We start from the raw sequence: 24,305 nt of genomic DNA, 5'->3' as shown, positions 1-24,305 counted from the left end.
TAGCATTGATAATTTTTACATCAAGAGTCGTGACAATGGTCTATAAAAATTTAAACAGTTCAAACAAAGTTCAAAATGACATGAACCGTGACGTATTAGGGGCATGGCCAATGAAATGACCGTTTTGGCGGGAATTCGAAATTGTAAATTTAAAAATATTTTTTATGCTACTAATAAGAAAAAAAATTTTTTTTTACTTGACAGTATTTCATAGACCCTCATTACTTTAAAATTGTAATATTAAAAAAAGTGATATTTCCCTATTGTGATTGCAATAACATTCTTACTTTGAAATTCAGAAATTTTGACTTAGGACTCTGAAAAATCACTCTTCAATTTCACATTTTTTTAAAAACAAAGCTTTGTCTTCAGCTATTCTTATCAATTAACCATATATCCTTAAAGTACAATAAACCATTTGGATTCATCACTTGCCAGAATTATTCAAGAAAATAAATTAATCTAAAAAATTTGAATCCGGCCGGTTAGAGTGATCTTATTTTATTTACAAGTGACAAGTATCGAGAAATGTCTTTATGGGAAGCCCTTACTGGGCCTGGAAGCAACACAAATATATGTACGCTTTCCCTATCAGCTAATTTGATTTTATCTTATCCCTTTTATGTGCAATTATGTATATAATCTACATTCCAAATCCCAGGTATTGACAAACATTAGAAAAAAATTATTATACATACAGGGCCTTACTTATTAGATTTCCTTATAACGAGGAATAACTTTACCTGTTATAAGAAAAAGGTTACTTACAAAAATATTCACGACCTAGAATAACTATGTATATTTATCCCATCGTTTATTTTTTGACCATGCCACATTTTTACTGTGCAGTTACAAATACGAATACGTTATCCGTATTAGTATTAATAACAAACTTAACAAATGTCAAGCAAAACTAACAAAATCTAAGTCGATCATAACCGATAATGATATTTAATTATTGTGGAGTTTAACACTCGGAATTTCTTCTAAAAGAACACACTGTAAATAAACAATATTTTCTTTGCGCCATGAGACTTTTGTAAAATAATATTCAATGTGAAAAAATCCAGTAATTTCCGGTATTTGGCAGCGTAATTGGTCAGGCATAATACCCCTTTTATACCACAAACAGAAAGACAATTCTCAGATATTACACCACGCACAAAGTGTCTTTGGTCCTAAAAATTATAAATAACAAACATAAATATACCATTGATAAATATTTAGACTGTTGGATGTATATATTTTCATTTAATAAATTTGAATTTGAAAATTGTTTGATGCATAAACACAGCAAAATACAACAAAAATTGTTAAAATATCTGCCAAATAAAATTTACCTGGATGCAATGTAAATTTGATAATAATTTTTACACCCATAAATGATACTTCACTTTAAAATCTCTGGAAAGATAGCATGTTTTCTCAATTATTTAAATTTGAAATGAATGCAACCTATTTTGCAATTGAAAAATGTGATGGGAGACAGATTGCGGGATTATTCCGGCGCTATACCACATTGGACCCAGATATAAGCGTGGAATAAGTTTCTATGGTCGCTATCCCAGCTGTATGCCGAGTATAACTTTATGCGAGGTTTATAAGTAAGAATTTTTACTATACCATCCTTATTCTACCACTATGCCTAGGCATAATTTTATACCAGGTTTATAAGTAAGGCCCATAAATAATATATTAGTCACCTTTTGATATGAATATTACAATAATTATTAATCAGACATTGTTAGCCCTGAACTCATGCAATAGTGTGGGGAGGGAATAAAAAGAAGTGAGATTATCTACAAAATTGGCCCGATTATAACAAATTAGATAAACATTAGCTTAATTATTCTAATTTATTGAGAAAAAAAAAAGATTTTAAAATAAAGTCTATTCACAGCATTTGGTAAAAAAAAAAAAGACATCTTGGTGTCTTTAAATTTTTTTTACTTACAATGATGCCATTATCAAAATTTTTGTAAATTAAGCGCAAATAGAAAAAAAAATATGAAAAGTCACAAAGAAATTGAACCAAATTAGGTTACGACTAATTGAGTTTTGAACTGTAAAAATTTAAGTTAATGTTCAAGAAAAAATGTAATCAAAGATCTCAATAACAAAAAAAAATATTTTTCCAAAACTTTTCATTGTAATGATAATACAGTCGAACTTGGTTATTACGAGGAAGATGGGACCGACTGAATTTGCTCGTTATAAGCGTTACTCGTTATACCAGAAAAATATAATAATAATTCACAATTTAAAAATAAAATTTAAGGAAAATTATAATAAATGCTAACAAACATACCACTTTCTGAATTTCAAATGCAGATAAACAAACAAACATTCGTATTTTTCCACAATGTTGACACTGTGGATAAGAATAGAGAAAATCTTTTACACACTTCAACATTTTATTTCACAAGTAATTGCCACTTTTTCACATCTTGAGAGACACTACAGACATGTTAATAATTAACGGGTAAGGTTTTAACTGATCTGACATCACCCATTCGTAATGTTTATTATGCATTGACCGTAGAAGATAAAAAAAAAGAAAAACATTGTAAAACCCCCGAAAAAAGAATGTCATTCATAAACTACAAAGGAAGTTGCAAATTGGAATGAGGTGCCGAGCTAATACTTACTGAGCTTGGATTTTTTACAGGCAATTTCAACCGTATGTGTGGTGCTTTGTAAATGTTGTCAGTGAAAACACCAATTAGGTACTTAGACAGTTACATTGTGTCATCAACGTCCAGCGGGAAGTTAACAACCCATTTGGATTTTATTACTTAGGTTCTTATTTTAAAAATTAGGTTTTTAAAGGATTACAGAGTTTTAGCTCAACTGTTGACAAAATATTTTTGGGTATGTCCGAGAAGAAGCTCATTACAAAAGTGAGTAAATGTATAGAGAAAACCATAAACCAAAATGCCAACTAATGTTTCCTCATTATATCCGAGATCTCGCTATTTCCGTGATCATTATAACGAAGTTCGACTGTATAATTTAAAATAAGATTTTCACCTAAACACACTGGATCATACTTACCATAATTCTAACATAATATTAAGTCGTTTGGATTATTTACAATTAAAGTGCGAATATAATATGTACCTGAGGGTGACATCTCAAACGAGAGTCCGAGCGAGTCGAGGTCGGGGGGCGCCTGGCTGAGCATGTCGAGGGGCGGGGGACGGGGGCCCCCTCCGGGTGGCGCGCCCCCTCCCCCCGGCCCGGCCCCTGGGGCTCCGCCCCCAACCCCGCCTCCGGTTCGCGCGCCGACCACTGCGCGAAGTTCATTTCGCACATACTCGGAGGTCATGCCGCCTATAAAGTAGATCGACAAATAATTAAGGTGTGTTAAAAAAAAAATCATTGTCTTCATTCCGTAATTACGACGGTTAAAGCCCTTCTCAACAATAGCAAAAATACCTGCAGAACTTGAGTACTGAAATTGAGTATAAATATATTTGCTCATTTAAGCCTAATGAGAACCGAGGCATAGAAATTCAGGTTTCACAATTAAATAAATACAAAAGTACTTTTTTTCTGAGGGAAGTCCAGTAGTATTTTTTGTACATAGAAGGTAAAATGAAAAGACATGTAATACAAAGGAAAATAAGAAAAGATCTTTTAAAATTAATTCATTAACTGAATTTAGCATGAAAAAATAAAAACTATAATAATCTCTTGTATATGTCGCCGCCAAAAAGTTCAATTAGCCACATAATTGGGCGGCTAAACTGTTAAATGCCGGCATTCAATTAAATAGCTAGGCCAATTGTTGTTGAAAGCTAGCCCTTTGAAAACGGCCGAACCAAAAGCTGCCAGGTTAGGTTAGGATAGGTTGGGTGAAATTTAGTAATAAAAAAAAAAGATTTTACTTAACTTATTAAGTTAAGAATTACGATATTTTTTAAAAATTATTATTATTCATCTTAATCCAACCTACCCTAACCTAACCTACCTTCACATAACAAAAATAATTAAAAAACAAAAAAATATTATTGCTCTTTCGTTAAACGTTGCTTAAACATTTTGGCTAAGTGTCCGTTAAACATTCAATTGAATGCCGGCATTTAATTAACAGCCTAGCCGCCCAATCGAGTGGCTGATTTAACTATTCAGCGGCGACATATACATTGAATTAACTTAAAATGAATGATGGAAGAATAATTTCTGATCTGGTTTTTTGTATACAGTTGTAAATAATATTTTTGGTGTTCCTGATTTATGAATATACGGTATTGACACTTCACGGACACTTTTATCTCATAGCATCCACTACGGACACACATTATAACTTTCTTATTTTTTTACGCGTTTTTAATGTGTTAGCATCTAATCTGATCCAACTAATTAATAACGACTGTTTGTAAATGGGTTGTGACAGAAAAAAAAGGTCAAGAAACAAAAACTAAGTTTAAGGGGTTTAAAAAATAACTATTGACAGGCTAATCTAGGTATCCACCTATCCTTTCTTATCATGATTAATTATTTAAAAAAACAATAATGAGATTCACATTTGTCGCCTTCAATCAAATAATGTATATTGATTTACGAAGAGAAACAGTTTTGTAAAAACTGAAGGATTGTTGAAAATCTGACGTTCATGCGATAGTCAAATCTTAATTCTACACTAAACACAAAATGTAATATTTAACATATAACCTGCCATATTAATGTTTATTATAGGTACACATAATTTTACAGTTAATAAAACACACATTGATGGATGAGTTTGTCAAAGGTTATCACAATACAATAGGAAGACTCGTGAGGTTAGGAAAAAATACAAGTAGAAGAGGTGTTAGTTACAATATACAGTGCTTATGTGAATAAGGATGCAGAATTCCATAATTTATAAAGCTTTTCCTATTAACAAAATAACAAGGTCTAAAGACAACCATGACTTGTGACAGTACATTAATTTCCCCGATTGACGATGCAACTTAATAAATAGCAAGATAAATGTGATGTAAATAAGTAATGCTGTTCTAGCGTAGTTTAATTATTTATGAATCATGACCATGCTCAAACTGGTATCCCTGTAGAAATGAGATGATTAAAAATTATCATACACATAAAAAGCACATTGAAAAACACTAGGCTACTGCAAAAATACACGTAACAATGATGCATCAGAAAATGGAGAAACGTTTTGGTGAGCCAAGTGCAGAACATGAGGACACACGGGTGATGTTGTTACAGAGGGAACACGTTGCGACGGGGCCCGCAGCGGTCAGCGTTAGTGCGGTGCCAAGCGAACTACGGGAGTAGACCGGCACTGGCGCGGGACGGGAGGGGTGGGGTGACACACACGCACACACGGCCCCTGTACTTACTCATGTGGTTGCTGGCGTGGTGCAGGTGGTGGGGGTGCGGCGGGGGCAGGAACACCTGCTCGGGGGGGTAGGCCTCGCCCCCTGCCGCTCCGCCCACATAGTAGCCACTACCGCCCCCTTGCCAAGTTCATTCTCAACATTAATACTTCCCTGACACACTTCCGGGCTCTTCTCGGTACATATTGCGGATATTCTATCCTATCTCCGATACAGTTTAAAACTAATTCTAAAATATCCTTAAAAATAACTAAGGCTTACTGCGCTATTACACAAGTTGAATCAATGTAATCGCATACTAGTAATACTAAAGTCAAGAGTAATAATTAAATGACGCTGTAAATACTTGTCAATATTTAGTTTGTAAATTTCAAAAGCAAATCTCTAGATGTAAATCACTACTATAATACCCATGCATCTAGAAACTCTCCGGTGCGGAATTATTTATGAATATATATTACCGTTTCCAGAAAAACAAAGTATGTTTTTAATAAAAAAAGATATTCAGTTGATGGCACTACTCATTACTTGACAGTTAAGTACCTCATCACGCATGCCATTGTAGATAGTAAGTATGACAGATTTAATCACTTTGCAACCATTTCTAAGAGCCAAATGGCATGCTTACAGAGCTAGATCTAATCTAAATACTAGAAACTAGAAACTAGAAGGAAGTTGTTAGTGAGTGATCAGTAACTCTGGGAAACTTATGTTTGTATGAATGTGTTATATTTAGGTGTCAGAAAGTACTGAGACATATTGGAGTGGAAAGTTGAATACTTGTGATGAATCTAGTTACGCGAGAATCTAGTCGGAGCATTTCCTACTCAAAATGCACGATACACTGTAGCCTCTATTAAATGTTTTTCACGAGACTTGCAAAAATAATCCATTTAAAATTAATATTTTTTATTTTATTTATTTTAATTTGTCTTTGTCTAATCTTTGGAAACTAATAAACATAAAAAAAATAATTTATCCATGGTAACAGTATGGATGTTCCACCTCTTAGTAGAACTGAATATTAATTATAATAAGAAAAATATGTATTTGTTTTTGACCACTTTTATTTTCAAATGAATTATTACAAGTTTGATTCACTTTTGAATTATTTTCAAACAAATTTTAAAAAGCCTTAAAATTTTAGTATAAATAATCGGCAAATTTTCAGTAGACTAGTGGTAGATTTTAACCATCTTATGATTGTTATTTAGATAAACAGATGTCAAAAATAAAGCGAATTATTTGTATTTCAAATTTTTTTGAAAATAAATATTTGCGTTTTACCCAAATATTTCAATTTTGGAGTCATTTTCTTTTGGTTGTAAAAACCGTGTTAGAAAATGGAAAACAAGTTGAGATAGAGCGGGTTTCGAACCTCGGACCTCCTGATCCGGAGTCCGCAACACTACCCACGGGACCAAAACCAGTATCAGTTTATAAAAATGCATTTTACTAAGTCGTGTACATTTCAGCATATGTGGGGTTCAGAAAAAAACATTTTTTTGTGAAAAACTTTAAATCGTAGAGGTCTCAATGTATTTGTATTTTAGCATCAGAATAGGTGTAATTGTGTGGAGCTGCGGCGGTAGGATGGGTGGGTGTGATAGTTACCTTGCATGGACGGCTGGTGGGGCGGGTGGTGGGCGGGGTGGGACAGGTGGCGCTGCAGCCGAGGGGCGGGGGGCCCCAGGGGGTAGGGGGACGGGGGCCCCGACAGGGGCGTGTGCGGCGCCAGCGGGGGCCCCCGCTGCCCGCTGTACCCACTCTGCTGTAACACCAACGCAAACAGGAAATGTTATTACCGCACTCAATACAGAATTACTGCTCTTAAAACATGGTATTAAATCTACATAAAAAAACATACGTTATGTAGTTATAATTAAAAAAACTGTATTAGCGGTATACATAATTCAATTTAAAAAAAAACAAACAAACCGTCACGCCATTTCCCTGTAGGGGTAGGCAAAGAGGATTGAAGCAGATTAACTTGTCACGCTCACATCGAAAGAACATGTGACCTTGCGCTGAAGATGTTGGGTTTTGGAGTCCACAGGAGGCGAAATATTCCCTCGTGTTGAAGGGTTCAGAAAAAAAAATTGTATGGTAGTTATGACTGACCCATTTTTTCAGGCTGAGAAAAGGTTATAACGAAATCTCAACCATTTTGGAGAGCACCAATTTTTATGTTCCTGATGGATATCTCCGGCAGCATCAGCACATGCTGTTTTACCTCCCAACTTAGAACATGGTCACTTTGGAGATTGACATCTTTCATATTAATGAAACTATGTTTAAGAGGCAAATACTCTTGCTATTCGGAGTATCGTACCTTCATAATATCGGGCCATTGCTCGAGGATCTATTTTGTTTTATTTGTAATGTTATTTTGAAAATAAAAATAAATCTCACATTCTCTACAATTGTAGCGTTAGGTATATTTATTATTTGTTAGATGAAAGAAAGATTACTAGTCATACACAGTGCCAGTTCAGGGGGGCAATTATGAATGCTTTCTTAATAAGTACATATTGAGACGGTATACTTAATCTCTATCTACCTTGGTATACGAAGCCGGCTCATCTATCGATATGGCTATCGATGAAAAAAAAAAGAAATAATAATATTTATTTTCATAGTGGCAACATTTTTTGATCTGAAATGTTGCCATAGCGCCTTACTATGCAAATGCATTTTGTCATCTCAAACCTCAAATGATCTGACGCGTGCGCTGTAATTACCTAGAATTTAAATCTTAACCCCTAGATGGCGCTTTCACCGCTGTCTTAACTGACAAACTTTACTCCGCGCTCAACATCAAATTTTAATTTACCTATTCCTCTTTCACATTTTAAATACACTTCAGTGACACTTAGTACAGTACACTTAGCCACCTCAAAATGATTTAAAATTTAAATAAATCGCAATTTTGTCACATCCAGTGAGTAGATATGTGTAATGTGGGGTACAAGTGCCCTCAATAACTATCAATGTACATATCTCAAAACGTAAAGATACAGGGTCCATAGTGTATCTTAGTAATCGCTTGGGAGAAATTGTCTACAACTGTTCCGTCATAGTGGAGGTATGGCTTCTGTATCTTCAGATTACAAACGCCCCCCAGGGACTAAGAAATACTGAGGTGAAGGTCATACCTTTTTGAACAGTTATTTTGTATCGACCTAGCAGGGATTCGAACCCGGGACCTCATAAAGTTTCCAAAGCTTACAATAAGTCTGGGTACAATAAATCTGCTTACAATAAATTATCCAAAATTAATATACGTAATATTCCAGAGATGGCGATGAAGGGAAGGGGGGATACCGGAGGATATCAGCCCTCGTCGATCAGCGTCAGCTCTCTCTGGTTCCAGCTTTACCCCAGCTAGCACAAGGCTTTTGTGCAAATAAAGCCATTGTGTAATTTCAGCAATGATTATTTTATTACTCGACCTACCTAAGGTCATCCATTATATCGCAATACAAGGTCATCCATTATATCGCAATACAAGGTCATCCATTATATAGCAATACAAGGTCATCCATTATATAGCAATACAAGGGCATCCATTATATCGCAATACAAGGTCATCCATTATATCACAATACAAGGTCATCCATTATATCACAATACAAGGTCATCCATTATATCGCAATACAAGGTCATCCATTATATCACAATACAATGTCATCCATTATATCACAATACAAGGTCATTCATTATATCTCAATACATATTGGCTTATGGGGGAAATAGATACTCACTGTGAGTTGGGCGTTGAGCATGGGGTTGTGTTGCTGCTGCAGGCTGAGCTTGTACGGGGGCGCTTCTTGTCCTCCGGGACCCGGCCCGGGGAAACCCCCACCTCCACTGCCTGGAATATCATTTACACACAAAATAAATGCCAATGACTAAGGAACACATCACCAAAGCTTCTATAATGAAACACTTTCCATATTGAATGGGTAGAAAAAAGAATAATCTGTTTAGGCAAAAGTGCAAAAAGTAAAATAAAACTAAACCATTGATGAACAATTAATTATGTATTTACAGGGCTAACGACCTGCCACTGCTAGGTTACATGACCATTTTAAACACTGTGCAACATTCCCTATTCTGCCTATGTTTGGACATCTATAATTCCTTGAACCTACGATCTAACTTTTGTGAATAAAATAGTTGAAATCTTGAGGAATACAGCCTTTGTTTACTAAACATTTGGACATACTCAAAATATTGTTGATTGAAAAAAGGAATTTGATTTAATAAAGGTATTTTGTGCTTAATTTAACAAATGGCCAAGTAAACGTTGATTATTGTCCAAATTAAATATTTGTTTTTATTATTATGGTTCAATACACCTGTCCGGAAGTCTATTATGACACCACACCACCTGTGTTCTTCAAGTGCCAAAGACCAAACTTTTTGAATTGAACAAAAGACACCATCTTTATGGTACTTTCCAACTGCTCTCATATTCTATATGTTGTACTAACTTTGGTAATCCTACTCCGGGAATAACACGCATATTTTAACATGACTGGGTTTCGATCCCAGAAAATATTTTCTGTCCAGTACGAGGAGAGTTGAAGTACACGCATCAGCGTAATAGCTGCTAATGCACATAATAATATACACATACATAATACGTAGTAATGTTTTTTTATTAATATTTGTTATCAAACACGTAAATATGATTTTCTACAGCTCATAGTGGAAGGAAAGATAGAGGGTAGACGGGGTATGGGGCGTAAAAGAATATCATAGTTCAGGAATCTTCGGCAGTGGTTTGGAATACCAGATGCAGCAATGCTCATCAAAATGGCCCAGGATCAAAAAAAGGTTCGAGTGATAGTCACCCACCTCCGACAGGAGGAGCACGAGAAGAAGAAGATCTAACATGTCAAACAGTTCATTATAATGCCACAAAATGGCTAAAAAACTACTTTCCTATAATGTGTCATTATAATTTGATTTTATTTATTTTACTATGTATTTTTCATTCTCGTTAATTATTGTGGTTTAACAGGGGCACAGCCTAAAAAAAGCGTTAATAAGTTCATGAATCTGTAAATGAGTGTAATTTTGAATGAATAAATAAATTAATGTCGCAATTTATGCCATAAGCCCTTTTAGATCCAAGCCACAGATATGTTGAGAGGTACAAGAGAACTTAATTTTTTGTTTAATTTTGATTCCTCCATCCATATTTTCTCAACTCAGTCTGTCACCAACAGTGACAAATCTGGTATGAAAATAAGAATGAAAGTAAATGCAGTTACCGTGGTGGTGGTGGTGGTGGTAGTGGGGCGGGGGCTGCGGGTGGTAGGGGGGGGCGTCGCTGGTGCGCTGCAGCGACACGTTGGGCGGCGTGGGCGCGTTGAGCAGCGCGTCCATGCTCACCGCGCCCGGCGCCTGCGGGGGCCCGCCCGCCGCGCCCACCACCAGCTGCTGCTGCTGCGCTTGCAGCAGGCGCGCCTTGTGCGCCTGCGCCTGCTGCTGCGCCAGCTGCGCCTTCTGCCGCGCTGCCACCGCGCCCCCGCCTCCCGCCGCCGCCGCATAGCGGCCTGCCCACGCCGTCGCCGCTTGCTGCAATTTGGTGAGAACTATTATAAACCTAAATTATTACAAACTCACTACTGACAATTTTTTTTCCTGACGTTACACTTAAACTAATAATAATATATCGAAGGCTTTAAACCACAATTCTGTAAAAAAAAGATGTTTCATTATTTCAAATGTGTTTTAAACCAACGAGGAACTTTAGCCCTCCGGGAAATTGGAATTAAATAAATGTTTAAACGGTAAAAAAAAGAGCATTAAATTATTATACAGCAAAGTTTCGTGAAAATGTATGAAAAAAATATAATTATAAAAACAAACTACTTTGACCGACGTCACTAGTTCATTTGAATCAAACAATGACAAGAGAGCTGTGGAAGATTTCCAGCTGACTTACTGTAAAAAGACCAAAGAGAACTTGAGACATCACACGTAATTTTGACTTGAGTAATTTTGGAAATACAAATAAACTTGAGTAATTTTGGAAATACAAAACTTTAAAAAATCATACCGCCAATAATACGATACATACAATTTTTTTTGGCTCATTTAATAGTCTATCCACATTTTTTTTTCTTTCCTTCTTCATTGCATAGGCGTTTTACACTTCTAGCAAAAGGGTTTGAACTGCAAATGTCTATTGACTTAAATTCTTTTGCCAGAATAATATACAGTATCAGACCTAAGCCATTGGTTTAAAACACATTAAAAATAATGAAACCGCTTTTTACAGAGTTGTGTTTTGAATCTATTAATCTGAACTCAGTCGATATGTTCTTAAACTTTTGTGTATTATTACATATTTACATTTAGATTCAAATCTTAAAAGACAGTTACCGTGGTGTTGGGGTACGCGGGTGGTACACCAGGAGATGAGGGACTTTTAACAACCGTCTCACACTGCATCAAACTTTCCTGGATCCGGTTGATGGCCATTTTCTCAACCTGAAAATATTTAAATATTTAAGTACAAAAATAAATATCTTATTTTATGGCAATATTAGTTTATTAAGCATTCTTGAAGACGTCCACAATTTTAAAAATTTCTACTTTTGAATCCAATTTTAACTAATAAATTAAATTAAATAGGATCTTTTTACTGTTAACATTAGTAATTTACATTTTCTTACAAAATATTATCACTCACTCAAAACAATAAGTCTCATAATCCAAATTAAAAACCAACGCAATTAATTATTTAAAAGATGGTCTAATTTCTCTCAATTTTAACACTTTCGTTTAACAGTTAATTGTTAAGTTACTTGATTCAATATTTTCACTACTATCAATTTTTGTATGAATTCACAATATTTAAAATCTCTCCCTGGAATGTTGATAAATACCTGATAGGAATTATGATTATGGGGGCTGTTATTAGGCGCTTGCCCAGGTTGGGAGGCGATGGCGTTGACAATGTAGTTCATGAACTCCGAGTCGTCCTGTGTGTACGTCTCCGGCACGATGTCCATCACCTCATCCAAGATATCCGACAGTACACTGTCGTGCCGGAGGTCGGAGGTCATCTCGCCGGGGTAACTTCCACCCGATCTGTACAAATAATAACAACTTCAATTATTTTTTACTAACAAGGCTTTTTATAATAAATTAGCAGCCTCGTGAAATGCTTGCTTAGAGTACACAAGTTGCAGGTAAAGTTCTAGTAAGATTGTAAAAATAATTTTTAAATGTGATTTAAATTGTGGTTGTACATACTGTAATTTGGCTTCTTGGCTTATTGTGTTAAAGCAAGGAGTACGTGAGGATAGGTTATTTTATTTTTTTATTTAATAAACACAATATTTAATTTTATTGTATTATAATTTTCTTGTTAGAAATTTCTGTTAAAGTCGAGACTCGACACATCAATATACAAAATACATAATAAAAATTTGTACACATTAAAAAATATAATACAAAAAAGTTGTTTAATAATACATTTTAAAATCATGTATCTAAAATTTTTATTTAATTCATTAATCATTTCATAATTTTATTTAGCAATTAATTTTGACAGTAAAAATAAAAATAAAATATTAATAGTAATACATTTGCATGACACAATACATAATTTAATAATCCAGTAAACAGATAAATAATGTTTCAATTAGCGATATTTAAAATGCATATTTATAAATTATTAAGCATCATAGGCGGCCTCCGTGGTGTAGTGGTCAAGACGCTTGACTCACACAGGGAAGGTTCCGGGTTTGATTCCCGGTAAAAACAAAAAAAAAAAAAAAAGATTTTTCTCAAGCCTGGGTATTATGTGATGTAATTCACCACTGTAATTGGGCCTCCTGGCCTGTTGTGGTGAAAAAAAAAACATTAAAATACAAAATACATTAAAATCATACATATTACATATACATATACATGTAAGGGTAATAATGAAGGCAGCATCGATACTAGAGCAATCTTTTACAGTTATCTCTTCCCTTTGACGAAATCCAGTTACGGATATTCATCTTTATCAGGGACATTGTTTTGGAAAACTTAATATATTAATCCAAGACATTGAACATTCTTCGAGCAAACATTGTTAATGTTTTATAACAAAAATTTGATGATGTGTGTAATTTATTAGTTTAATCCAACTTATATGAAAATATAAGTTATTGCCTAATTACAGTAGAGCTGTCAATAAATAAAAAATATATAAATAATATTATAAACCACTTGTATTGAAATATTTGGTATGCCTTTATTGTGATAATTTGGCTAGCTGAAATTTCTTTCTGTATAATCTCATTACTTTGAATTCACCAACTGTAAAATTGCAAGGTGTTTGAAGGGAAATATTTCTATAAATAGCAAATGTACAGTAGTGATAAATAGTGTTAGAATAAGCATTAATATAATCATAGAACTATGAACCGTAGTCTTGCCTCGAAACAGTCTGGTATAAATAAATACCTGTATTCGTTGGATGGTCCAGTTGGAGTAGCCGGGGCAGAGCGGTGTCCTCCTTGAAGCATCTGCTGCAAGGGGCTGAGAACCGTGTTGTTATTGCTATTATTGTTGTTGTTGTTATTATTGTTATTGTTGGCCATCTCGTAGCCAGGGCTCTTGTTACTGCAATACAAACAGAACACATTCATAAAGTTCAAGATTGATGGTAAATTATTCAATTAATGCTCTATCGGGCAGAGATAGTGTCACGCAGCTCTGACACGAACTGCCGATGAACAGTCAGCCGCAGACGACCATGACATCGATGCCTGATAACCTGATGCATTGTAAAATAGGCAAGCGTGGTTAAACCTCTCAGGAGGCATCCGCAGGCCAGCCAACCGTATCGCCTCTGGTTGATGACAGTTCCGTCCATCTAAAATCTGTTCCATCTAAAATTATCATCAAACAATTTCATAATATTTCAGGTTTTCCGCAAAACTCATACAGTTTTTCTTAAAATACTGCTGCGGGAGAAAGCTATAATATATGGCATCACGCTGCTGTGACACGTTGAACATGCATGCGGGGGAAATGCATGTAAAATGTAAAGCACAAAATTCTTTTTTTGCAGTTATGGCTGGAATAAAGCGACCAAGTAGCAAAAAGTACACATGCAAACTGACCAACATATGAAAGATTATTAAACTGTAGAGCGACGAATTGTAATGTTTGCTGTTAGCGCAGGGGGAAAATAAAGACAAATGTAAATTATTATTGAAAGAGTTCAGCAGAAAGTAATTTTAATAATTTCAATACATTCTTAACATCATGGGGTAGGGTTATGCAAAAAATTCAGTCAATATGATGATTAACCTATGATGATAAGTCTCTAGATACCCCCCTTAGGGTCAAAATGGTTAAGTACAGATTTACGGTAAAATGACTTCATATCACTAAGTTCTCTACAAGTTCTCAACAATCTCTTGCAAAACTGTAGTGTTGAAATCATACAATCCTGCACTGATTTTATGGTCTCTTAATGGACTTTTCACGATAGAAATTGTTGAAAATTTAATAAAGCCACCCTTTTATAGATCTGCACTTGACGAGTTTTATCTGTCGATATAATGCAGTAATAAAGTGTATTTACTTGTTGAGGAGGTTTGCGAGCGCCTGGTTCTGGTGCTGGTAGGAGGCGGGGTGGCGGTTCTGCAGGGGCGGGGGCCGGGGAAAGGGGCGCTGGTTGAGGTGCGGGTTGGGGAGTGGCACGGGGGCGGTGAGGGCCGAGGGGCGGCGCGCCAGTAACGAAGCCAGCATCCGGTTCTTTTCCCACAACTTGCTCGTGTTGCCCGACTGACCTGAACCCGTCGACGACACCTGTAACCATAAATTCAATCATGGAGTATAAATGTGAAAGTGTGTTTGTCTGTTTGTGTTTCGCAATGGAGCGACCGATCGACTTAATTTGCATATGGATACCTGAGAAATGTCACAAGCTTGTCAATGTCCCTCCCAGGATTCGAACCCAGGACCTCAAGCATGGTATTTATATTTATTTATATTTGGATAATTTATATAGCGCCGTTTTTGTGAAAATCACCTCAAGGTGAACTAGGTGAACAGCCAACAACTAAATTACGAGACAGGCTTTTCTTCACTCCATTTCCTTTTTCAGGATTTTTACTAAAGAGTAGCCATTGATTTAAAAACACTGGTCCAAGATACTGGTCCAGTTTCACACACGAAACTGTATTCAACCAGGCCCGCAATTAAAAACATTTTCATCGGCACGTACCCAAACGATACAATTAACTTTTCTATTTATAATTACGACTATACTGTCGTGTCGATTACATGTTTTAAGCAAGTTTAACTATTCGATTATTTTTAAAAAGAGGATTTTTGGTGCATATGGCATTACATTTTTTCATTGTGGCAACATTTCTTTCAAATTAAGCTTAAGCTACTAAAGAAAGTATAAAGATGTGCTACTAAAATCCCTAGCGTGGGATACCAAAGGATACCATAACATGATAGATTCAAAGGCCTGGAACTAATGTTATCAGAAGAGCGTAAGAAAGAAACCTTAAAACACAAAAGATGCTAAACGATCACTATGACTGCCCCTGCAGCATATTTGTAAATACCCAACGCCTTATCTGTTCGGGATGTTTCGGAATCCACCCAAAGTGGCTTCGTAAATAGCAGATGTTTCGGATGAAGATACCCGACATGTTATCCACTCCAGTTATAAAACCTAATATATACTACAGTGAAAATGTTTAGGTTGAGTGACGTTAGCAGGCGTTACTCAGGGGCGATTTTGTGACGTTACAAAATTTAATAGTGCCAATTAATAACGAGCGCCCGGGTGATTAAGATACATCCTAAAAAGGAGACGTATTTCTAAGTGATACCAAGGCATCCCAAATTGATTTTTGGTTGGTTATTTAAGAATATGCACCCCTGCAACAGATGTGTCGACTCACCTGTTGGGGATCTGTCGAATGCGGCCTCTTGATGGCTTGCTCCTCCTGCATGAGTTTCCTCTTGAGGGCGGAGCTCTGTCCCCCGAGCCCCAGCAGCTGCAGCAGGTCCTCGCCCCCGCCCCCGCTGGCGCCGCCCCCTACGCTCCCCGAGCCCGGCGCCGCCGCTCCCCCAGCCGCCCCCTCGGGCGTGGCCGCGCCGCTCGTGTTCCCGTTGGAGCTCGCCCCCGTGCTGGCGGCGCCACTCCCGCTGTTGTTGCTGGCTCCGCTGCCCTCCTTCAGCAGCTGGCTGAGCAGTTCGCTGCTTCGGGAATTGTTCCGACTATTCCTCTGTTCAGGGTCATCCTCGTCTGATTTTTCATTCAGTAACTGTAACAACATATGATCAGTTATAACAAAGTACTAATATGTACAAATGTTTACATTTTTGTACTTAAATCATAATCATTTCATCTATTCCCTTTCCGCGTCTAGTGGTGCATAGAGCGCTGCATTGCCACTCCAATTGCAGCGTATCTAGATCATTTTTGATACATAGAAGGAAAAGTGATCATGTATGATAAAGTACGGTTTCAGGGCCACGATTATACTCCGAAAATGAGGACATTACACCTTCACCATGACAGAATAGTTGAAGACAAATTCTCCCGAGCGATTACGAAGATACACAACTGACCCTTTTTCTTCAAGTTTTGAGGTAGGTACATCGGTAGGTACCGAGGGCTCAAGTACCCAAAGTACGCATTGTACTAATCAAAAAAAAATTTTGTTCCACTGGGCAATTTTTGCTTTATTTAAGATTTATATAAATTTTTAATCGTTCTGAGGTGTTCACATTCTTTCTTAAAAACCAATTTAAAATACGAAGAAGAAATAAATCAATTTTGAAGACCAAATTAAATTCTGACATGACTTTATTACGAAAATGGCGTTATATAAATTATCGATTAGGATAGTTAAAAAAAAAAACTATTTTTAATGGTTTAAGTCCCTGGATGGGACCTGAAGCGTAAGTCCGATCATCTTTCGATCCTGTAATACATGATGGAGATACACGGCATGTAATATTCCTTTGCACCACCAGATGCGTAGCAGGGTTTGACGATGAGATATTTACAGAGGTTATTAAATTGATTATGCCGCAGCGTCCACCAATTTAATATAGTCCGCTTATATTGTAAAGGTTGAACTATAATAAAACATAATAGAATAATACCCGAAGAAGCATGTGGTTTCCTTGCGCTCGCGGCAGCTGATGCGGGGGAGGAGTGGGCGGAGGCGCCCCCTGGTGGGCGGAGCGCTGCGCCTCCTCCTCATCCTCCTGGTTCAGCAGACCCTTGAGAATGAAGTTGGCGCCGGGCGCGGGCGGCGTCGGCGGCGCGAGCGGCGCGGGCGCCTCGGGCGCCGGGGACCCGCGCTTGCTGAGCAGCGTGCGCAGGCGCGCCGAATCCGGCTCGGGGGTGGGAGCGCCGCCTGGCGTCCGCGGAGTGCCGGGCCCCGAGCCCGCCAGCACGGGCTTCTCCTCCTTCTGCTCCTCCATGGCCAGCGGGGAGAAAGGGAAGGAGGTAAAGCCCACCGAGGGGGAGCCGCGCTCCGCCCACGTGCTGTGCGGGAAGTACTCCAGCTCGAACTCCGACGCGGGGAAGGCGAAGGGCTCGGCGGCGGGCGAGAGGGGGTACTGCCCATTTCTGGGGGCCCCGTTGCCGTTCACTACGGCCGAGGTCATCAGAGGTCCGCCCACGGGGGGATTTTGACCGTTATTATTATTATTGTTGTTGTTATTGTTATTATTGTTCCCAGATTCGAGAAGTGTTAATTCAGCTTCCCTGAAATAAAGAGAATGCTCGTGTATTAGAAATTGATCTGCCACTAAAAACCGCTAAACATCATCACACCAATCATCCTAGATTTATATGGTACCATTTTTTTACATGCAATATTATATTTATGTGACAATTTATGTAACTACAGTTCAGACAATATAAGAAGGTACTTCTGACAGATTACAAGTGTTGTGGCAGTCTTTTTTCTTTCGATTTTAAATCATTTTCTGTCAGATGGGGTAAATACAAACGGGTTTTCATGACTTAATAGCTTAATACGAATAGTTCAACGTCAAAATTATTATCGATCAATTTTAATTAATCGTATTGCGAACTCCTTAAAATAAACACGCACTATATAATTCAATATAAAGTCGATATTGTCGGTCGATATTGAAGTTTTCTGGTGGTACGTCACTATTGAGGCGACTCGATAATAAAGTACAGCATTTGTTTCCTACACTAAACTGTCAATATTTACAGAACTTCATGAGCGTGCAAACGTCAAAAGTGTCTTAAGTTGACTGTAGAATATTTACAAGGAAGCCTCTAATTGGACTATATGAAATTTATTTATTTGTTAATCTTATGATTTAATAAGTGCGTTGGCTTCCCAATAAAATAAAATAAATAAAGCTTAGGATATACCTAGAGATTTTGATATTCGGATGATCATTACGATGTTTCACATGTAATGCTCGGGTAATTGTAAAAAGAGAGCAGAAGAAAGACCTAACTAATTTGATTTTCAGGGAAATAAACAATATTTTGGAGACTCAAAATACATTACGTATGTAAGATAACTTTGCTGCCACATATATATTTTTGTCCCATCATTATAGCACGCTTAGGGGCGATAGAAAACACATACTACATTTGCACCAACTAAGCTCAAATGAGACGGTTTAAATAACTGTCAGAATACTCACGATAAGACAGTAAAGGTGGTCATTACAAAATCTGGCTCATTTGTAATTGGGTTGTGTGGGAACATGCGCGATTGTGGGTGGGCCGCTATGTAGGGCAGGTTGGGGGCGAGGCGAAGGCGGGCGGGAGGGCCGGGCAGAGTCAGGGCGACCCCGGCAGACCCGGCTGCCAGCCGCAAATGTTCCGCTACTCTCACAGTATCCGATGGGTGCAACAATTCTTGCAAATGGCGACCCTCGATTCCTGACTTACCAGCACCTTCCATTACTAAAAAAAAAACATTATCATCGTGTAGTCTTAAAATATACAGAATATGTTTGAACAATATCATCAAACACCGGAAATCAGACTGGTCATGTTGAAAGCAGGCAATGTGGAAAAGTTAGGAATGTTCTCTTCGGATATCGACGTCTTTCATATTAGTGAAAAAAAGTTCAGAGTGGATAGCATCCTTTTTCAATAGTTGCTGGGTTTCTTTTTACCATCTTTGTACATTTAAATTTTAGTATTCATTTTTTCGTGTTATGTATGCATTGAAATATTTTCGTAATGTACATAAACGTGTATAAAATAAATAAACTGAAATCCATCCTCTCCGCTTACTGCTATGGGGAAATGGCCTGATAATAGTAGATTTATAAAATGAGTTAATACTGATTTAGAATGATAGGCGAATGCGGCAACCACTACACAATGAGGCGGACTTATCTCCAATCGATATCCTTATTTGGCATTTTTACCTGAGAGCAGCCATCGAGTGGAAAACACTCATCCAGAGTTCCGGTTCTGTTTCACACGCAGAACTTTATTCTTCATCCGCCTCGACAGAGAATGGTAATAATGAAGCGGTGGAAAATATATTTCCTCGCATAACTTACACAATATCTTAGCGTGCGCATCCAACTTGAAGGTTAGTTGCTGCAGGGGTTGGGGAGGTGGACCGGGAACAGGCGCTGGTTCCTCCTCTCTCCTGATGACACACAGCACTGACGGGCCGTTCTCAGCCTCCCGTACGAGGCAAGCACTCAACAATACCTCGGCGTACCTCTCTACCTCTTTACCTAAAAGTACAAACACATTTATTTGTCAAATGTCAAATATAAATGATAAAAAAACTATTATTACACCGGGGTAATACGTGATGAGGACACATAAAAATACATTTTTTTTCTAATGAAAGTACACTACAACAGTTGTTCAATATTTTAAAAATGGCAAGTCCATATTTTTTTATGATGAAATAAGATGGAATATCATATTCTTAGCCAACAGAGAGAAACGTAGATCTAAGGACTGTGTAGTGTGCAGTTACTGATTTAAAAAGGGAGGGAGAAAAGAGGCGCTGCGGTTTTGCAAAATTTGTTCATGGAAACTCGGTCTGCACCCAGGATTGTGTTAAAAAATATCAAACAAAGAAAAATTTTCAGGTCATAAAATGACTTTTAAGAGGTTTTTTTAAAAAATAAATCCTATGGTAAATAAATTTTCTTTGATAATCCTACTTCAATATTTATGCGTACGGTACAGGCACACGTTTTATTACTATTAGGGTTTAAACAATATCAATATTCCGTCCTGTCACACAATAAAGAATTTACCGTTGGAGGGATCCGGTTTCACGAGGAGGCGCGTGCGTGCAGCGCGAACACGGTCGGCGCGAGTCCAGCCCACGGGGGGGGCGCCCTGAAGGATGGGCAGCAGCTTGTAGTGGTCCCCATGGTGCAGGTAGTTGTAGATGCTTTGGTGGTGCAGCTCGCTGCGGTCCCAGTGGATGATCTCGCGGATGTTCTCCGTCACGCACTCGATGTCCCCGTCGCAGTTAATCTCTAGCAGCACCCAACCGAGCGTCGTCGTGTAGTGCTTCAAAGCCTGCAAGGAAACACAATTACCATTTGTATTTTTTAAACTTTAAATTGTGCGAGAAAAAAAACAGGTCAACAAAACAGCACGTTCGAGATGTTACAGGTTAACCCTTGTGTCACATGAGTCTGCATAGATTACAAGACTTGAATATAGCTCTCTTATTTTTTTAAGTAATGAAGTCCTATTTTGTTACAACAGGTCTAAATTATAATTATTATTTTTACATATTATGGAAAAAAGATGATCAAACAGTATATTGTCTCCTTACTGCCAGAATGAGTTATAATCTACCTATTTTATCATGCTTTATCCAGTAAAATGTTGAATAAGACGTTGCTTATAGCTAAATGCAACACTTAATATTATTACTATTTTAATATAGATATAACTGATACAAGGTACATGGAACTTCAAAGTCGATTATCTCAGAATCATTACTTTGTAAGTTAATGACTTCTGGCAGTAAGCCGACACATGTTAAATTTTTGTTTTTAAATAAATGTATTTCAAAATATGACGTCTTTTGCTAAATGGAACATGACATTAGAGGACCAACTCCAGAGGAGTTTTTTTAGCACAGTCTTTTACGAGTTAAAGACTCCTCTACCACATCAAAGGTGCTGTTATAGAATATAGCTAGAAAACCGAGGCATCAATACTCCTTTCTCAACTCCAATTTGCTTTGCGTATTCAGTGACTTTTATTGTTATTGGATTATAAATAAACATATTGACGGTAAAAAGGCTAAATGACTCCGATTCGCCATAAAGCGAATTTTGCAGGAGTGTCAAATTTAAAAATTCAACCGGATTATGGTCCTGAGGCTAGTGTTGCAAACTCATAGGTTTTAACCTCACTACTACAAATTGATTCCCATCTTTTAATAGTGAGAAATTAAATAAAACGCCCCCCAAAATTTAAATATTTGAGTAAATCATAAAAATGTAAAAATTTATTATTGGTTTTTTTTTCTGAGCACTTTTAAAAATACACTATTTTTTTTTTAAATGTAGGTGAGACAGGTGTTAGTTAAACTATGACTATGTAGGATAAATACCAGGGCCCCGATTAAAATGGGAAGTTAACACTTATCTTCAATTTTATCTACAAAGCAAAATTAAGTTTTCTGTATGAAAAGCACAATATGCATACATTTTTTTCTTTTGTTCATGTTCAATTATGGGTTACCGACGAAAATACTTTAAATGTTCATGAAAATATACTCATTTTCGTACGCAAATATCGGTTTTTCTTTATAGACAGTCGAAGATAACTCTGTTGACTTGTAATCGGGGCTCAGACACAGATTTTAATTTTCATGTACCTAACTGACAATTCAAAAAAATAAGTCCAATTTTGTGTGGTATAAATTTGTTGATTATATGAATGTGTCGTACGGGGTATTTAAATATTTAAAAGCATCGCACTCCGGACTTTAACTTGTCAAATAAAATACTTGGTAATTTATTTTCTTCTTAAGGTACTAACAAATAAATTTAAATATGAACAACTCCCTCAGAAGAAAATCCAGCCAGTCTGCAAGCATTTGGACATACTCAAACATTGTTAAATTACTACCTGGTAAAAGAAGAAGTATAAAAATTGGAAAATTGTTTTCAGGTGTTGCCTAGTAGGCGATTTGGTTCAGCCGGATGAATCTCACCCACGTGATAAAGGTTTCAGCTCTTTTACATCACAAAAGTCAACAGTTGGAAGAGTTGAGGAAATGTGGATGTTCAAACATGGGCAGAATGGTGAATGTTACACAGTGTGTAAAGTGGCCACTTAAACCAGCCAATGACAGGTCATAAGCCCTGTAAATACCTAGACTTCCATATTCCCTTCTCAAAAACGTTTTCCCTCTCTGTTGAAATAAATTTAAATTTACCCAACAAGTTACTTAACGGGGTTGCCGCTATACAAAAATATAATGTACTATCTATCTTACAAATAATTACAGTCCATTAACACAAATGAATCATAGTGAGGAATTTACACTTTAACCGGGTAAATGCCATAAGGATGTTATCGTGTTCTCCATTTCCAAACTCCGGCCGGCCATACAAAAATAGCGCATAAAGATGGATCCCTTTGCACGTGCTTTACGCGCCAAGGTTAAATATTCTGAGAGATTTTTAATTTTGTACACTCGGAGACATCTGTTTGAATCTTGATGAAACACTATGACACGAGGAATTATTTAAGTTATTGTCATGACAGCGGTTCAAATAAGAGCTATGTTTGACGTTTGACACACGTCGATAATGCAGGATTGACACTTAATTTTGGGAATCCCTTCGTTATTGCGTATTAGTTTTTGTTGAACTTAGTTTGTTGTAATATCTGATGCTTTTATTTTATTATTTCGCGGCAGTTTTATTGTTTATTTCTTTTTTTTGTGTTATAAAACTATTATTCGCAGATAGAAGTGTATTTTACATTATTTTTTACCTTTTTATATACAGTTTTAGTGGAACATTGAAAGACAAATGGAAGCAATAGAACAAGAAACACCATAAAGAGATTTTGCAGCGTGACAATGCTCGATCCCATGTTGTGAAAGTGGTCATGACATACTTGCAAACTTTAAAATGGGAAATCCTACCCCACCCGATGTATTCGCCAGATGTTCCTCTCTCTGACTATCGCTTGCTTCGAACAATGGCCCACGGTCTGGCCGACCAGCAATTCCGGTCGAGTGAAAAAGTAAAAAAATTGGATTGATTCGTGCATCACTTCAAAAAATTAACAAATTTTTCAACGCAAGATTCGTACGCTTCCTGAAAGACAGGAGAAAGTAGTGGCCAGCGACGGACAATACTTTGCATCATAAATGTGTAACCAAATTTTTATAATAAGGCCTCAAATTTTGGAAAAAACGACGGAAGCAAAGTTGTTCACCTAATACATGTTTCATTTTAGGTTTTAAATTGCCTAAAAATTTCGCAGCCTACTGGGAACTGCCATAGCAATACCTAACGGCACATAAAAGGTTAAGATTAAGTATATCAGTACAAAGGAAAATGTAAAACCATTAAATTTTCTTTATTTATATTTGAACAGGTAATAGAAAAAAATGTGTCATTTGTGAAGAATTAGGATTAACACTATCAGTTGACACAAAAACCAGCACACACCTTACATGGAAAGAATCTACTTTGAAAAAGTTATCGTGATAACCAATATGAATGTGAATGAAATCAATCGATAATATTTTTAAAAAGAAAACGAAGGCTTTGTTCCATTTCATGATCATTTCCCTATCCACACCTAGTGGTGCATGGAGCACTGAAGTGGAACTCCAATTGCAGCCTATCTATATCATTTTTGTTAAATGGAAGGTAAGAGATCAGTCTTACCCTCAGGGCCCATACTACAGCGGGAAGTTAACAGTTATCTTCAAT

At 36.9% G+C, this 24,305-nt stretch overlaps 1 protein-coding gene across 7 annotated transcripts in view; it reads right to left on the bottom strand.

Annotated features, from left to right (window-relative positions):
* The window catches only part of tai (basic helix-loop-helix family member taiman), a 226,799-nt gene that overhangs the window by 8,316 nt on the left and 194,178 nt on the right, over positions 1–24,305 (bottom strand). For 4 of the 7 annotated variants that reach the window (XM_088228040.1, XM_088228034.1, XM_088228037.1 and 1 more), the window contains 14 exons: positions 20,637–20,907; positions 19,917–20,099; positions 19,041–19,305; positions 17,505–18,114; positions 16,292–16,657; positions 14,953–15,179; positions 13,824–13,994; positions 12,254–12,458; positions 11,748–11,855; positions 10,631–10,937; positions 9,113–9,222; positions 6,963–7,128; positions 5,352–5,468; positions 3,121–3,333 (listed from right to left, as the gene is read on the bottom strand). In XM_088228040.1, coding sequence (XP_088084166.1) covers positions 3,121–3,333; positions 5,352–5,468; positions 6,963–7,128; positions 9,113–9,222; positions 10,631–10,937; positions 11,748–11,855; positions 12,254–12,458; positions 13,824–13,994; positions 14,953–15,179; positions 16,292–16,657; positions 17,505–18,114; positions 19,041–19,305; positions 19,917–20,099; positions 20,637–20,907 — 3,319 coding nt within the window. The remainder of the gene's footprint in view (positions 1–3,120; positions 3,334–5,351; positions 5,469–6,962; positions 7,129–9,112; positions 9,223–10,630; positions 10,938–11,747; positions 11,856–12,253; positions 12,459–13,823; positions 13,995–14,952; positions 15,180–16,291; positions 16,658–17,504; positions 18,115–19,040; positions 19,306–19,916; positions 20,100–20,636; positions 20,908–24,305) is intronic. The other 3 variants (XM_088228035.1, XM_088228036.1, XM_088228038.1) reach the window with 3 other exon arrangements.

This window comes from Micrasema longulum, unplaced genomic scaffold, assembly GCF_059751315.1.
Source record: "Micrasema longulum isolate JH-2025_06_02 unplaced genomic scaffold, ASM5975131v1 h1tg000558l, whole genome shotgun sequence".
Taxonomy (NCBI): domain Eukaryota; kingdom Metazoa; phylum Arthropoda; class Insecta; order Trichoptera; family Brachycentridae; genus Micrasema; species Micrasema longulum.
The sequence above is the reverse complement of the archived record's forward strand: the minus strand, read 5'-3'. Positions and strand labels throughout refer to the sequence as shown.